The 18141-nt window shown below is 40.4% G+C and overlaps 1 protein-coding gene across 1 annotated transcript in view; it reads left to right on the top strand.

The window, feature by feature from the left end:
• PCNX4 (pecanex 4) overlaps nucleotides 1-13358 on the top strand; it is a 96189-nt gene extending 82831 nt beyond the window's left edge. The window contains exon 12 of the mRNA XM_074393165.1: nucleotides 12366-13358. Within this exon, the coding sequence (XP_074249266.1) occupies nucleotides 12366-12382 (17 nt within the window). The 3' untranslated portion in view covers nucleotides 12383-13358. The remainder of the gene's footprint in view (nucleotides 1-12365) is intronic.
• The last annotated feature ends 4783 nt before the right edge of the window (nucleotides 13359-18141 follow it).

Here is an 18141-nt window from a genome sequence, read left to right as displayed (position 1 = left end):
GCACCCGCGGCCCCTCTAGTGGCTGTACACGGCCCAAGCCCTCGTGCGCCACACCCTGCGGAGAGATTGCTTGAATTCAGGTGTTCGAGACCAGCCTAGACAATATGGTGAAACCTATCTCTACCAAAAATAAATAAAATTACAATATTTTTTAAAAATCTGATTCAAATATAAGCTACATATTATATTACATTATTTCCTCTCTGAACAGGGAAACTATCAGTGGCCAGGTGACAAGGAGAAGAGGTGTTTAGCCCCTCTTCTCCATTCGCATTCAGAAAGAACATCCCCTTCTAAAGTTTCAGTATTTTTTTCCTGAGGTCGAAAGAGTGAAAGAGTGTGGCTATCACTCAAGACCCCACAAGCCAAGACAGTGGTCCCTCCATGGGGACAAGGTCCTTATACAACTAGAGAAAAAAAGACTGAAGCCACGTGCTCTGGTGGCACCTTACAACCTGATTCCACCACGCACAAATTTACTCTCAGCTGAAGTGTCTGTTTGGCAATCAAAGCCTAGCTTGCTGTCAAATCCTCGCCTTACCCAAGCCATGATTCACATCCTCATATAAACAGCAAATAAAAACAGAGAACGTAATGAAAATACCAAAATCTTGCCTACTCTAATACACAAAATAGTAAAATAGTGTTCTTGATTAATTTCTGCTTGAAATGAGCTTCAAAACAATTACTTCCCACTAAATACCTACATGTGTTTGAGGCATTAACAGTAGCATCTTTCTTGTTTTCAAGCATTTGAAAGCAAGAGGGTTTTCTATTCATAAGCCTCAGAGGGACCCAGTTAGCGTGCATAGAAACTCGGCCATGGATGAGAAAGACCTGTGGCCAAATGGAGAAAGCTATGGGCATTGATGCAGTAGAACTTTCACCTTCTTTCTTTCCCAGAATACCTTGCATGCTCTGATATCAAAGGAGGTTCCTTGGCTGAAATTAAATGTTACTTTAAAACAGTTATGGTAATGAAAGAAGCAATGACTTCCCTCCCCAATATTTTCTTTTTCCAGTCTTGCCTATTAAACTTTTCTTTTTCTTCAGATGTTTTAAGGAATGTTACTTGAAGTAATCAAATTTCCTTAAACAGCTCTTCCTTCTCTCTTTCTATTATAAACCCTACCTGCCTCCCCACCCTCATCCTTCTCTAAAAAGCTTTTTTGGATTATCTGGACTCACAGACATCTCTTCCCTAATCTTACCTCTTTTTGCAATTACTTCTGAACTATGTCTGAAATTGTTTTCTAATTATTTTCGGAGTTAATATATTATAGAATCCTTGAAATAAAGTAGCAAATCTGATGCTTCTTTTGAAGAGTCTGCAACACACAGCTTAGTGTTGACATAAGAAACGATAGGCCCACATTGATTGAATTTGCCTTTCCTTGAAAGTTAAACCTTGATAGAGAATAGAAGGATGGTTACCAGAGGCTGGGAAGAGTAGTGGGAGGGTTGGGGGGACATGGAGATGGTTAATGGGTACAAAAAACAGAAAGAATGAATATTACTTATTATTTGATAGTGCAATGGGGTACATCTAGTCAATAATTTAGTTGTATGTTTTAAAATAACTAGAAGAGTATAATTGGATTGTTTGTAACACAAAGGATAAATGCTTGAGGGGATGGATACCCCATTTACCATGGTGCAGTTATTACACATTGCATGCGTGTATCAAAGTATCCCATGTACTCCATAAATATATATACCTACTAGGTACCCACAAAAATTAAAAATTAAAATTCAATTTTTAAAACCTCCTTGAAGTTCCCAAGTTATTGTTAAAATTAGAGTTGCTAGCATTTAATAAATCGATCTTCTCTGAGTATCATTAAAATGCTTCGAATAAAGTCCCAACCAAGGGGCCCAAAGTCTTTTCTATGACTGGTAGCCTTCATTTTTAATTCCAGATGTAATAGAATGGTACTCTGCCTTCTCTCCTTTTAATAATAGTCACTTCTGATGGTCTGGGAGTCAGACCCAATCATGGCAGGTCAGCTAAGATGAAGACAGTTGTGTGTAAGCAATTGCCATCTTCCATAACAAAAGCATCACACAAAAATGACTTTAAAAATCCAGATCATCCAAGATTGACAGTCCCGGGGGGTGAAAGGGGAGGACCCTGTAAGTGGAAACAGGGACTGAGGAAGTCTAGGGAGGGAGTAGTTTTCCTCAAGAACAAGAAAGGGTTTGTGGTTTTTGATTGAGGGTGTTTTCACAACCCTTAGATGCTCTTAGAAATGTTTTGGATGCGCAGTTGCCATAGTGCCAGCTAGCCAGGGTGCCATCAGAGTGCTAAAGATCTGGGCAGTATGTAAAGATATACCCAACAAAGAATTGCCCTGCCTCAAAAGCCCACAGCACTCTTACTCAGAAAGCCTGCAACCTTGGAGAGGAGCTCTCAATCTATTAGCTGCCTCCCTCCACATGCTCCAGCTTACACCTGCCTGGCCATACACCAGGTACAAGCATTCAGGGCACTGTTTAATTTTCTGATATTCTTCAGGCAGACAAGGTCTTACCTAGAGCCTTATTTTTAAGAAAATAAAAGTTAATCTTTAGTAATCTCATGGGATCCCTCAATAGGAATATCTCACTCCACTGTTCACCACATGCAGTTCCCCATATCAGTGCATTAATTTTCTTTAGATTAGCCAATTTCCACATTGAGTCTCTTAAACATGAATAGTATATGGTTCTCCCTCTCCCTCCCTTAAATGACCTGTTTCAAATTTCCCTTTACAATCTTGGTACATGAGTTAGTAGTGGTGGTTGTTATTCAAATCTAGAACTTCAAACACTCATACACACACAAGTACATGCAAAGCTGGTGAAATTTGAATGAGGTATGTGGATTTTGCCAATACTAACTCCCTGGTTCTGTTATTGTTCTAAAATTATGTAAAATTTACTAGTGGGAAGAATGGGGTACAGGGTACACATGACTTTTCTATGCTGTCTTTGCAACTTCCTGTGAATCTATGAAAAGATTAAAAAATTAGGTTAAACTTCTTAAAATATGCAAATATTTTCTTAAAATTCTAAAACTCCTCAGTGCTTTTCCCTCTCCTCTTTTTTTTCCCTTCTCCAGCCGGGACCAGCCTTGGGGATGAGCAGAGCGAACAGAAATTTATGCTCTCAGATTTAAGAAAAGCAAGACTCTTTCTTGCTTCTTAAATCATACTCCATCCCATCTGCTTGCAAACGTGCTGACACTCCTCATAATTTAACTCTTTATAAACCAAAGCATAATGTCAGAGGAGAACTTGACATATTAGAAAACTTAGGCATTGAAAGTGATTAGTCTAACTAACCCACTGAAGTGTTGAAGAATCTGGGACTTAAATTTTGGAAGATGTGACAGATGATATGTTAAAATACATTGCACTGAGGCTACAGTGCAAGGATCGCTTGAACCTGGAAGGCAGAGGTTGCAGTGAGCCAAGACTGCACCACTGCACTCCAGTCTGGGCAGCAGAGCAAGACCCTGTCTCAAAAAATAATAATAATAATAATAATAAGTACCAGGTAACAGTCCACTTTTCAGCAGAGGTGAGTAGACTTAATCAGTTAAGGCTTTCTGGAATGCCAGCCCACCTCAAGGCCTTGTACATACTATTCTCTCTACATAGAGAGATGAGCCAGAAATCCAGGATGGATCCAACAATCCTCACCACCTGTGTGCAAACCACCATGTATTTTCCTCCCATGTTGTATCAGGGTTGTTCTTTGTAACCAATAGAATGCTGCAGAAATGATGAGTGTGTGACTCCCAAGGATATGTCACAAAAGATATTGCTGCTTCTACCTCTTGCTCTCGCCTGTTTTTACCTTTACCAAAGTGTGATTTGAGTGCAAGAAGCTGCACATATTTAAAGTACACAATTTGATGAGTTTGTCAAATATATACACCTGTGAAATAATCACCATAATCAAGGTAAACATTTCCATCACACCCAAAAGGGGTGAGCCTTTGAAATCCACCCCTCCTCCACCCCTTCTCTTGGCAGCCACTGGTCTATTCTCTGTCACTGTATGGAAAAACCTTACCTGTTTCCACTGTGGGATGTAAAGTCTCATGTCTGGCTCCTTTCAGGTCCCTGTCTTTTTTCTATCCTCTTTGCTTTGCCCTTACTATTGCTCAGACCAACTTTAGCCCGAGCAGGGAATTTGGTTTTGTAATTCCACACCCTAAGCAGTCTTGGATTGCTGCTGTCTGCTGAGATGGGGCATGAGTGCAGTGAGGAGCATGATCTCTTTAACAAAGCTGTATGCTGTTCCCAACCATCTAAAACCAAGGCTTATCTCTCTCTAGTAGAATCTTGGCAGAAGCCACAAGAAGTAACCAACACAACAGGAGTTAACCTGTCTGTCCATATGCTTTCTAAGTGCCAGGCCTATTCTAAGTGCTTTATATATATTAAATCCTTTAATCCTCACAATAATCCAGTTAGTTGGGTACTATTTTAATTCCCATTTCCCTAATGAGGAAGCTTAATTGTGATTAAGTAACTTGCCCTAGGTCACACAGCTAGAAGATAGCAGTCTTTAAACCCAGGTAGTCTAATTTCAGAGTCTTTGCTCTTAAACCACCATATGATACTGCCTCTCACACCAGAGAGGCCTAATTTTGTTCTGCTGGGTTCCCTGAATCTTTCACCAAGTAGGTACAGGTCTGAATCCCAAAGAAACCACAATAACATCTTAATGAGCTGCTTCATTAGCATATCATAAAGACTGCCCACTTCCCACCCAGGGATGGAGGGAGCCTCACTGCCACCTACCCCCACTTGACACAACAGTTCACACTTTAGGATCTTTCATTCCTAACACTCTACTTCTGGGTACCAATGTCTCAATCAGCCGGTACTCTCAATTGCAAATGGCAGAGTGCTCAAAGTAGGTTACAAGAAACATTATGGAATGTATTGGCACTCCCATAGGCAAACCCCCTACCCTAAGGATGTGTCCTGCCTCTGCAACCACCCTGAAGTCCAGATAAAAACCATTAACCTGAGGGCCAGCATCCCAAGCACAGAACTGAGACCTGTTACTCAGAGACAGAAGTGCTCAGGCAGAGTCCAGGGTCATCATCCTCATTCAGTAAGAATTCTAATGTTAATATCTAATGTCTAGAGACTTAAATATCTGAAATAAACATTAATATATTAATTTGCTAGAACAGCCATAACAAAGTATCAGACTGGGTGGCTTAAACAACAGAAATTTATTTTTTCACAGAGCTGGGGGCTAGAAGTTCAAGATCAAGATGCTGACAGAGCTGATTTATTCTGAGGTCTCCCTCCTTGACTTACAGATGGCCATCTTCTTCCTCTGACTTCACATGGTCTTATCTCTGTATGCATCTGTGTCCTAATCTCCTCTTCTTATACGGACATCATCAATCATATTGGATTAGGGCCCACTGACATGACCTCGTTTTACCTTCACCACCTCTTTAACAATCTCATCCCCAAATACAGTGAAAACAAACCACCTGGGAATGGACTGTCCCCAAATACAGTCTCATTCTGAGGTACTGGAAGTTAAGACTTCAACATATTAATTTCAGGGAAACACAATTCATACCATAACAATAAGCAAAAAATGAAGCTGAATTTATTGCTTCACTATATAAGGGAGAGCTATGCTGATCAGATCTAGTCTCTCTAAGCAGATCAGGGAACTGATCTTAATACCGTTCTGCAGAAGCATGGAGTTTGGGGACTGGCAGAGTAGGTCGATGTCAGCTGAAGAATTGTAGTTACTGGGGTGAGAGTTTAGCAGATTTGTTGGCACTCAGTCATGTGTTCATTGAAGCAGTGCATTCCCAGGTGGTTTGCTTTCACAAGCAAGGGGCTGTTGCTGGCGGGTTGGCATCCAGAAACATGCTTGCAGAGGTGAATTGTTGACTAATTAAGTAGATTTAAAATCATTTCTGGTGGTTGATCTTGTATCATGGCTGTAAATCTTTCCTAGGAGCATGGGAACCTTTTAAAATGTTCACCAGTGTCAATAATAATACTTAGGTTGGGCATGGTGGCTCACACCTGTAATCCCAGCACTTTGGGAGGCAGAAGAGGGAGGATCACTTGAGCTCATGAGTTTGAGACCAGCCTGGACAGCATGGCAAGATCTCATCTTTATTAAACATTTCTTTAAAAATTAGCCAGGTGTGGCGGCACACACCTGTAGTCCCAGCTACTTGGGAGGCTGAGGCAGGAGGATCACTTGAGCCCAGGAAGTTGAGGCTATGGTGAGCCATGATTGCACCACTGCACTCCAGCCTGGGAAACAGAGCAAGAGCCTGTCTCAAAAAATAATACTTCAGAAAGAGTTAGATATTTGCAAGTAGATAGCTTACTGATATATATGAAGGAGAAGATTCAAGGAATAAACACAAAGCATGATTTAAAAGGGTAAAGAGAGAGAATAAAGTACAAGCAGCCAGGGAACAATACATCTTCTTTGCACAATTTGTGGATAAACCAATTACCTGGAACTGGGCAGGTGGACTGAGGGAATTAAAGAAAATAGACTTTTTTTTAAATGGAGTTTTGCCGAAAGCACACATGACAGGCCGTGGCCTCTGTGTAACCTCCCCCTGTGTCTCCAGGAAACACTCCCTTAGCTAGGCCAGGTCTGCACCCTTTCCCTCATCAGGATCCCTCACCAATCACATGGTTCCCAGGAAACAGAGTGGACTGCCTGGTAAGGGAGTTGTGTTGTCAGAGAACTTTGGGCCTAAGTGGCACAATCTCCAAGGTAATTCTTAGATCCCTCTCTGGCTCCAATAACAGGGCAGGGAAGGGAAGATGAATCCTCACCTTTGTTGCTTCTGGTTTGCAGAGCTTACCATAACCAGACTGGCAATTTGCTGTTAGGCAGTGAGGACTTCCTGTCCCTGCAGAGCAGGGCATGACTATGCCATGGATCAGTGGGAGGTCTGATTGTAGTTATCTTTCCCTCTAATGTCGGATATTGTGTGTGTGTGTGTATTGAGATTCTTACATGTATTATTTAATATATTTAAATATATTTGGACCACATCTATATCGAAGGAATATACATCAACAAGAGGTACCAAACTTGAAGGTGAATGTCAGTGACTTTGGGTTGTCTTTCCTTGGGAAGCAGTGCCTGGATTATATATAGAAGAGTTGCATTTTGTCAATTTTGCACTTTAAAAAATATATGGAAAGAAGTAAGTGTGTAAGCACTAGTCAGCCAGTGGCTGCATATGTGACCAACACCTGGCCAAAGAATGCTCATCCCCATAGTTTAACTGATGAGTTCTGTGATAGACACATGACCCCAGCCAATCACTCAGCATCCTCCCAGGGACTCACTGGCTAACGCTGTTGGGGAAGATTTTTCTCTTGCTTTGAGAAAGTGTGATCAAACTCACTGACCAGGTGGAAGAGACACATCTGAAATATGAAAGAATGAGAACAACATGCAAAGAAAAGCAGAAATAGACAAGAAAGATGAATGATGAGAGCTTGGTCATGGTTAAATCCCTAGTTTTTGAGACTTCTCCCCTAGTTCTATGGTCCATTCTGTATTTTTCCCATTGATATTTGTGTCAGTAAATTCTTTCCTCTTTTTTTTAACTCAACTAGTTTCTTTTTCAACTAGTTTGAATTGAATTCTTGTCACTTGCAACCAAGAATCCTATATGATAAAGTGGTTTTTACTTTTATTTTATAAAGATCATCATAATTGTGACTTTATTATAATTTTGACCTTAATTATAATTGCAATTTTACTCATGTTATTTTCTGTCTCTCCTCCATCATAAATTCTTTCTCTGTAAATTTCATCAGCATAAAATATGGACAATATGTTCCACCTTAAAGAAAAACATTTCTTTGATCCCCCACATTATCTTCCAGCTATTGTTTCATTTTTCTCTGCTCCCCTTTAAATCAAAATTCAGGAGTTTTCTGTGTGCACTGTTTCCACTTCATAACCTTCATTCTCTCTGCAACTTATGCTGGTGAGCCTTTTGTCCCCACTATTCCACTGAAATCACTCTTCTTATTGTCACCAGTAATCCCTATTTTAATATTGTAAATGATCAGTGGTCAGTCCTCATCTTAACCTCTCAACAGGAGTGGACACAATTGGTCATTTCCTTATTTTTCAACCCCCTCCTTTTTTTTTTACTTGACTTCCAGTGATTTCCCTCTTACTGATAGAGAATATAAAAAGAAATTATTTAGGCAGGTAGGGTAAGGAAGTCCTTGGTAAGGTTTTCCTTTTAATGAAAAGCAGTCCCCAAATCATTTTTCTTTTCTAAGAAAGAGCAGCCTGTAAAATCGGGCTGCAGACATAGACAAGCAAGCTGGAAGTTTGCATGGGTGAATGCCGGCAGTTGTGCCAGTAAGAAAAGGCTACTTGGGACTAGGTATGATCAAAATGGTGGCTCCATCTTCCCTTATCTTTGCCAAACCACGTGTACAGTAAGAAGACAACATGGCACCTGCCAGGTGAAGACCTTATTTGCAAAGTATGATTAAGGTAGGGCCCCCAGCTTCCCCATGTAAACGTCACATCTCATCCAACCAATTTGTGGGCCCTATGTAAATTAGACACTGCCTCCTCAAGCCTGTCTACAAAATCTGGTGCACTCAGCTGTGGGCTGGAATTCCAATTCTGGCACCCCTCTCTCTTGTAAGAGACAGTAGAAGAGCTGTTCTCTTTTCTTTCTTTTGCCTATTAAACTTCTGCTCCTAAACCCACTTCTTGTGTCAGCATCCTTGATTTCCTTGGCATAAAACAATGAACACTGGGTAAGTACCCCAGACAGTGATGCCACTTCATTACCTCATAGATACTGGTTCCTTCTGAGTCTCCATTGCTGGGTTCTCCTTTTCCTTTTCCTAGCCTTTGATTTGGAGTACCCCAGGACAATCTTTAGTCTTCTTCTCTTTCTCCTCTGTCTATTCATATACACTGGTGTTCTCTGAACTCTGATGAGTCCCAAAAGTGTGTTTCTGGCACTGACCTGTCTCGTCAGGTCCAAACTCACATTCTCACTAGTTGCCTAATCCTCATCTCTATCTTAAAATATCAAAAACAGAACTTAGGATTCCTACCTCTAAACTGTTCCTACCTGTATTATTCTCCCATCTCAGTAAATGATACTTTATTTGTGCAGCATCCAAACCTCAGAATCATCCCTAATAGGATGTTGAGTGGAAATTTTCTTGGAGCCTCTGAATTGGTCACTAGAATCCAGCTCTGAGAAAAAAGATGTATCTTGCACAATCCATATTCTAAAAAGGGACAGACATCTCCTCGGGCTTATTCATAGGAAAAGAACCTGTCATGCCACTCCTAAACATGATCCCAATGATTCCCTCCTCCATTTTTAAACTGGCCCAGAAGGAAACACAGAGAGAGTTGTGGGAAATGAGGCAGTGAGTCAACAACCTCAGGGAAGGGCCATGGCTTTTTCCTCCTTCCTCATGCAAAGGGAAAGTGGGTGCTCCCTCCTATAAGACAAGGGTAGGGAAGTTCACAGGAATTGGGATACCTGTGAGAAGGGAGAGTGGTGAGAAGGGAGAGTGGTGAGAAGGGAGACTGCTGTTAGCTCTTGCTTAGGCAGCAGACTTAAGCAGGGAAAAGAGAAGTGAGCAGTGAGACGGCAGAGCAGACAGAGGGACCACAGTACAGCTGCCTGTAAGACCATTACTGGGTGTGGCAAGGACTCTAGTATTTCCTGAGGCCCAAGTGATGGGAGGTAACAAGACTTATGCCACATCAGAGGACTGGCAGCATTTCAAAGAAAACCCAACAGTAAGACCATGGTGATGGAGCTGAGAGATTAGAAGAGGTCCGTTGGAATCAGATCTCCCCTGGCAGAAAACTAGGCAGAGGTAAGCCTCCTTGGAGTCGTTCTGAGAGCCTCTATATGACCACTCAAAAGACCCAAGAACTTGGATTTCTGCTGCACAGAAGGCATCAACAAAGAGGAGAGGTCTGCAGTTGCACATCCTCTTAAATGAAAGTGAAGACTGGGCATGGCAGCTCATGCTTGCAGTCCCAGCACTTTGGGAGGCTGAGGTGGAAGGATTGCCTGAGCCCAGGAGTTTGAGACCAGCCTGGGCAACATGGCAAGTCCCATCTCTGCAAAAAAATTCAAAAATGAACCCTGCGAGGTGGTGTGTCCCTGTAATCCCAGACACTAGGGAGGCATGAGGATGGTTTCAGCCTAGGAGATCAAGGCTGTGTTGAGTTGTGATTATGCCACTGCAATCCAGCCTGGGCGACAAGGTGAGACTGTCTCAAAAAGAAAAAAAAAAAAAGTGACTCGTCCCTTTTCATCTCCCTCTCCCATTCCAAAATTGGCCTGCTTGGGTAGCAATGGGAGCATGTGTGGGCAGGGGGTGGAGAAAAGATGAACATGAAATTAAAATTGAGATAAAGTTTAAAATGGGAATAGGCTAGATCAGGAATTACAGTGCTTGCATATGGTCAGATAGCTGTGCCGCCTGTCAGAAATACTGTAAGAGGACAAGAAAGGAAGATTTAACAGTAATTAAAATAAGATAAAACTGTTTCAAATCCCTGTGGGATTGAAACAGTCAAATAAGCCAGTTATTATTTCTAGCTCTAAATGTGCTTTTCTTCTAGTTGACTACGTCCAAGATGCTGCCTTGGCTTACTCCATTCATTCTTATTATCCTGGTCCAAGTTGATATCACCTCTTCACTTACTCACTGCAATGGCCTCCTCACTGGGCCCACAACTGTCACTCTCTGCTCCTCCTCCCCTATGTCTATTTTCTACTCAATTGCTAGAGTTCTCTTATAAAAACCCAAGTGAATTACCTACTCAAAATATTTGGAATGAAGGATAGGGGCAAGAGAAGGATAGAGAGAGGTTGGTTAACAGATGGAAAATTACAGCTAGCTAGGAGGAATAAATTATAGTGCTCTATAGTACTATAAGAACTATATAGTGAATATAGTTAATAATAGTGTATTAATTATTCAAAAAGCTAGAAGAGAGGATTCTGAATATTCCCCACACAAATAATGATAAATGTTTGAGGTGATGGATATATTAATTACCCTGATTTGATCATTGCACATTGCATACATGTATTGAAATAGTACTCTGTATCCCATAAATATCTACAATTACTACATGTCAACTAAAATAAAAGGAAAAAAAAATTGTGTAAGTTTCTGCATTCAATTCTTTTGGGTATAGACCCAGAAGTGTAATTACTGGATTATATGATCATTCTATGCTTAACTTTTTAAAGAATTGCTATGCTGTATTTCACAGTGGCTGCATCATTTTGCATCCCCATGAGCAACACATAAGGGTTTCAATTTCTCTACATTCTTAGCCACACTTGTTATTTTCCAGTTTCTGATAGTAACCATCCTAATGGATGTAAGATGATATCTCATGGTTTTGATTTGCATTTTTCTAATATTTAGTGATATTGAGCATCTTTTTATATGTGTATTGCCCATTTATATATCTGATTTGAAGAAATGTTTCAAGTCCTTTGCTCATATTTGAGCTGTGTGTGTGTGTGTGTGTGTGTGTGTGTGTGTGGTGGTGGTGGTGGTGTTTTGCTATTGCAGAGTTATAAGAATTCTTTATATATTTTGACTATTAATCCATTATCAGATATATGATTTGAAAATATTTTCTCCCATTTGCTGATTGTATTTTTACTCTCTTGATAGCGTGCCACTTTTATTTCCCTTTTTCTTCATTCAGTATTCACTTTTGAGGTTGTAGATTTTTTTTGTCTGTTTTACAGAATTCTCACAAAGTTAATTCTGAGAATTTTTGCTTGAGTTTTTATTTTTCTGTGGAGAGGCTTGCTCTGGGAGCTACCTACTCTACCACATTTGCTGGCATTACTCTATCTACATTTTTCTATAAAGTTTTATAGGAACACATCTATGCCCACTCATTGCTATATTGTCCATGGCTGCTGTGTTATGTATCTTCTGACATGGATCCCTGTCCCTTAGTTTTCACATCTTTATGCAATTCTCCTGTTTGAATGGGGGCTGGATCTAGTCACTTGCTTCTGACAAATACAACAGAGCAAAAGTGATGGGAAACTGGATATGGTTGCATGCACCTATAGTCCCAGCTACTGAGGAGCTGAGGTGGGAGGATTGCTTGAGCAAGGTAGTTCAAGAGTATAGTGTGCTATGATCACACCACTGAATAGCCACTACATTTCAGCCTGGGAAACATATCAAGACCTCATCTCGGGGTGGGGGGGATGGCGGGAAAGATGAATGTCATTTCTGTGATTCAATTTGGAAAGACTGTGACCTCCTTTTGCTATCCTCTCACTCTTACCTTCTCAGCTTGCAAGCATAGATGAAGCAAGCTGCCATGTATGCAAGGCCCACAGGAACTGAAAGTGGCCTCTGCCAACAAGGAATTGGGGCTCTCAAACAGCCTATGAATCCAATCAGCAACCACGTAAGTGAGCTTAAAATCAGATCTTTTCCCAGTTGAGCCTTCATAAGAGACCATACTGCTTCCCTACACCTTGATTATAGCCTTGTGAGAGACCGTGAAGCAGAGAACTGTGCTACTTTATGCCAGGATTCTTGACCCACAGAAACTGAGATAATAAATGTGTGTTATTTTAAGCCACTAAACTTTGGAGTAAGTTGTTACAAGGTATAGACAACTGATACAGCTTTTTTGCACTACAACACTAGAGTTGATTATTGTGACGGGGACCATACGACTCACAAAGAATAATGTATTTACTATCTGGCTTTTTACAGAAAAAGTTCTATGTGAGAATGCAAGCAAGGAGGCTATCAGGTAGTCTTCCATGACCCAAAAAGGAGGGAAGAATGAGCACTAGTAACTACCTGAGCTACATGAGCACTAGATAATTATTGCCCTCCGATGTACTGATGTACATCAAGTGTCTGTCTTGAACTCAAATTGCTTTCTTGGTGTGACCTCAGAACCTCTTCTTAAGTGTGTAAAGGTTGAAGGCTCAGGTTCTCCCTGAGATATGTGCGTTCTCCCACACCACTCACAATCTGGTCCCCTTTGTTTCCTGAAAAGTCCTGCAAAGGCTTTGGAACGAGACTACCTCAGTGATTCAGAGGATGAGTGAGGCTCCACTTTGACTTCCCCAGGAAATCTCTTTTTCAGAATTAATGTACTTAACGTACTGGTTCATGGAATAAGTGCTTCTTAAAACAAAAGGGAATTTATCCTCTATCTGGGCCATATGTATGATTTTCTAGGTGAGAAAAATGAGGGTTGGAAAGCTTAAAAGGTTATCTGAAGGCCATAGTGCCCCAGGTTTAGAAGAAAAGAGAAAGCAGATTCATTAATTCTCAGCCCAGGGCTTTTAAAAACTATTATTTAATTTGGTCTTTGAGCAAATTATCAAGATCTGATTCAATTAAATGTGAATTATTATGATTTTACTGCATCAAGAATCATCTGATCTGCATGTTGGTTGAACAATTTACATCAAGAAGAGTCTTTTATTACTTAATTTGCATTTGCTACTGAAGGCACCCATAAATAAGTCAGCATTGCCCTCTACTGGATGATTTGTATTTATTACTCAACAGTTTCATCCAACATGATTTACGTAGAATTCTGGATTTTTTTTTTTTTTCTTGATTTCAGCGAAAGATACATGAAAACCAGGACATTCTAGCTGTTTGGATATTTCTCTATGCCTATTAATCTGGTCAGATAAAATTTTCCTGTTCCAAAAGAGGCCTCGATTTTCTGGTTTTGAGAATTCGAAGTTTAAACACTGAATTCCAATGTGTTAATAAAGAAGGGAAAGAAAGAGTCAGAGAAACCAAGAGATGGAGATAAAGATGAGGAAAAGCTAGAGAGAGAGAGAGATTAGAAGAAGGGTCAATTCTGGTCAGAGTGAAAGGAGACTGTTTTTCTACTTTGGCAGCTTAAAAAATAAACCCAAATAAATGCTTTCTTTGTGGCATCACCAGCTGCAGTTCTTATAATGTGTATGCTAGTTCTAGCTCATAGGATAAACTTTTTATCTTCTTGAGACCACATTTAAGCTATGAACTGAGCTGACTACAATGATCGGTTCTTCTGCTTGTGAAAATGGTATGCTTCTATCAAAGCAGATTAATTGTGGTTGGTTGGGAGCCAGCCAGCAAACTGTTAATAGCATGAAAACTGACTGAATTGTGGCTCCAATTTTGACTTATAAGGTAAGAAAAGATAAACAGTAATAAAAAGATACCACTGCACAATTAGCTTTTACATTACAAAAAAAAAAAACTAGTATAAATTAAATTATACTACATAATTACTATGATATAACATCTAGATGCAGTTGTAATAAGGCAAATGCAAATGCAAAGTGAGTCATCATTTCTGGGTTAAGTATCCCCGAACCAGACTCTTCAGCCCCGACCTCGATTATCTAGCCCAGAAACAGCCTCAGATCCTGGAAAAAAACATGGGCTTTGGCACAGACAGACACCTGCATTCAAATTGCAGCTCTGTCACTGTGCAGCCTTGAGAAAGGCCTTGCTTTCCTTATCTGTACGGTGGAGATAATTGTATATAATTCATACCGTTTGGGAGAAATTAAATGAAATAAAGCACAGAAGTCACTTAATACAGTATCTGCCATATATGGTTACTACACAACTTCATGTGACACGCACAGGCCATCATTTCCAAGCAACACATCCAAAACCCTCTCTCTCTACCTTTTCAACCCTAATTACTACCACCATTATTCACGTGGTTGTCCAAGCCGTAAGTTTGAGCATCACCCTAGATTCCATTTCCCTGTTCACCTTCATCTATGCGTGCAAAACTTCTACTCCGTCTTCAAGACAATTCAGGTGTCACCTCTCCTGGGAAGAATCTGGATTTCTCTGCCCCTCACAGACTAAGTTCTTGTTCTACTCCCATGTCCCCAAGGGCCCCATATATATGTCTGTTAGACAGCTAGTTAACACCATGTTGTTTCTCTTTCCCACTGGGCTGTGGGTAATTTTAGAGCAGAGGGGAGGAGAGGGAATGGGAGGGGAGGGGAGGGGAGGAATGCCATGTAAACCTGCAGGGAAGGCTTCCTATTCCTTCCCCCAGGTTTAAGATTTCTTGACCCTGCAAATCAGCTAAGATATGCTCAGCAGCCACCTTCCCAGTAGGGAAACAGCTACCTGCCTCATACCAACCAGCATGGAGTGAAAAACAAGCATGTCTCTGGAAGCCTATCATTGGACCTTGATCCAAGTGTGATTACCCTACAGAATCAGGGACAGAGGAAAAAATATTCCCTTTGCAGGCAGGGCAGTTCCGAAAGTGAAAATGCCTACATCAGTGCAAGATGTTTCCTGCACAGGATGCCAGCCAAGGAGCAGGTGGGACTGAAATCCAGCCCACATTTCACTAGCCAAATATACTCACTGGTTTGAATCTATGTTGCATAAAGATACCATCTTTCCATCAAGCTATGTGGACAGAGGGCTGTGTCCACTCAGAGGGAACCCTTTTGTGTCATCTCTACAAAGGCTCCATGTGAACTCATGGGGTTCTTTTCCCCAGATCTCACCAATCAAATGAGCCTTTCCTACTCCTTTGGAGAGGAATATCATAGATGGAAGTAAGGCCAGAAATTCCCTTCTGAGTACTTGCAAAAGAGTCTAAGTTTTGTTTTTATGAGCTAGGAGAGGGAGGGAAGCGTTCTACCTAAGAGAGACAAGCAGGGAGAAGAGAATTAGCATAACTGAACATGTACTGTATGCAAAACATTGGAAAGCATGTGATATGAATAAACCATTTCATATTATTTGACCAAGTTAAGATTGATATCTTCAGATGAGTGTCCTGGAGGCTACATTAAAGAAGACCACACATCCAAAGTCTGTCATCTTACTACTACTCTGTGGTACTTTGTACTCTTCCAATGAAAGGTCCTACTAGCAATGACTATTCTTTAGGATTTCCAGGAGCTGAGGAGCATGCAGTTGAACAATACTGTTATCCTATGATCTACAATGAGAAACACAAGCCAGGCAGGACCAAGTTTTTAGACGGGTGTGTTCCAAAAGTTCATTATAAGACTAAAGCTTAGAAAATATTTTTTCTAAGTTATAAATGAAGATTCATTTACTGAGCTAGCTCAAAAAATTGCTTTTGGTGTGGTTTAGACCCTTAGCCCCTGAGATAGATCTTCCCTGATTCTCTCTGATCATTGAGTCCCACTGGGTACCTTTGTGAGCCAGTAAACTCCCAGGTGGACTAGCTGTGTACATGGGGGGCTTGTGAAGCAAGCAACATAAAATGCAGGGTCTATGTGAAAAGTCCTACAAATATGACTTTGAAAATCTCTACTGCAGGGTTTCTCAATCTCAGCACTATTAACATTTTGGGCCAGGTAATTCTTGGTTGTAGGTGGCTGTCTAGTACATAATAAAATGTTTAGCAGCATCCCTGGGCTTAACCCAGTAGCTGTCAGTCACAACCTCCCACCATCACAAGTTATTATAGTCAAAAATGTCTCCAGACATTGCCAAATGTCCCGTGCAGGACCAAAATAGCTCTCCATTGACACTTTGGAGTGCAATGGCTTCTGAACAATGGCTTATAACCATTTAAGTATTCTGTAACTCTCAAAGGCTTAAAACCCAGGTTCTATGAATAAACTCACTAATGTGTAAAAATGCATAACATCTTTAAAAATAAAACATAATTTTTGAGGGTTGTGAAGGGCTATTTAAAAAATTTTAGAGATTTAATACCTCTATATATCTAGACTTTTTAACACGTAGAAAGATTTAATACTTTTTCTTATATAAAGGATGATTGAAGATTGTTTTTCAATCTCAAATAAAATGTACTGTTCCCCAGACACTGTAAGACATTTTAGATTATGAATTAATTAAGAATTATGATACTCTTGTTTTCAGGTGGTGATTTAGTATCAACAACAGGCCTTTTCTTTGGCTATAAACAGAAAAATGTGGGTGTGGACATAATGAAGCAATTGTACAGTTTGAAATAGTGAATAACTCATATCCCTCATAGAGAAAGGGTCATGCTACCTTTACAACACAGGCCAAGAAAATTCCCATGATCTAAGCTACATCCAAAAGTTTCCTTCACTTTTGGACTAATGTCCAAATGCTCCCTGGGAAAGTTCAACCTCTCTTTTATTTGAAAATTAAAATTCTTAGCTGATGAACTTCAAAATCTTCAACCAAAAATGAATACAGAGGTTGTGAGTTGCTCTAGCTCTCTAAATGCTGCACAAAACAGACAAAGGAATAGAATTCCATGACTCTGCCTTCCCAGTCCACTGTAGACATTATTATACATTTTCCACCTGAAAGCCACATTCTAGGAGCTAGCTGTTACCATTAAACTGACTTCTCATCCACATTTTCTAATACCAATGCTTTCAAAAAGAATCGAAAACATATATGGTTTGTGTATAAGCAGAGTATAGTGGCTCAGAGCTGGGATGCTGGCACTCAATGACTTTGATGCAGAATCTCAGCTCTGCCATTTACTAGCTTGTGACCTTGAGACCCTCCACCTCAACTTCCGTGTGTCTGTTTCCTCACGGAACCAGTGGAGATAATAAAAGTACCCACACCTTAAGGTGGTTATAAGGAATAAATGAGTTAATATTTGTAAAGTGCATAGATTGATGTCTAACACATAGTAAGTGCTAAATAGTATCTGTTAAGCAAAATTATACAATAAATAGAGCAACACAAGGCCTTTGTCCCATTATTACAATCATTAAATGCTCTAGGGGAAAAAATAGAAAATAGGCTTTTTGTTTTTGCTAGTGGCACTTCCTTCTTCCAGTCCCTTCTTCCTTTTTCTGTGTCCATCTCATGTCCTCTTTCCAGGTTCCTACTAGGGTGTTAGCAGAGGATAACTGGTGATGCTTAAGGTGCCAATCTAAGCTTCCTTCTTAGAGGGGCCTTTGAATTTCCTCTAGAGACTCTGAAAGCCTGAAAAGCCCACGGAGCTTTAAGAAATGAATCTCTAGCCCTGCAGCATCTGTGAGGAGTTGTATTTTCACATAAGGGGACCCTCTAGGCTTGTTCTGAACACTTCTAAGGCTGACCCTGGGGAGCATAGTAATGTGAA

Source organism: Saimiri boliviensis, chromosome 2 (assembly GCF_048565385.1).
Source record: "Saimiri boliviensis isolate mSaiBol1 chromosome 2, mSaiBol1.pri, whole genome shotgun sequence".
Lineage (NCBI taxonomy): Eukaryota > Metazoa > Chordata > Mammalia > Primates > Cebidae > Saimiri > Saimiri boliviensis.
The sequence above is the reverse complement of the archived record's forward strand: the minus strand, read 5'-3'. Positions and strand labels throughout refer to the sequence as shown.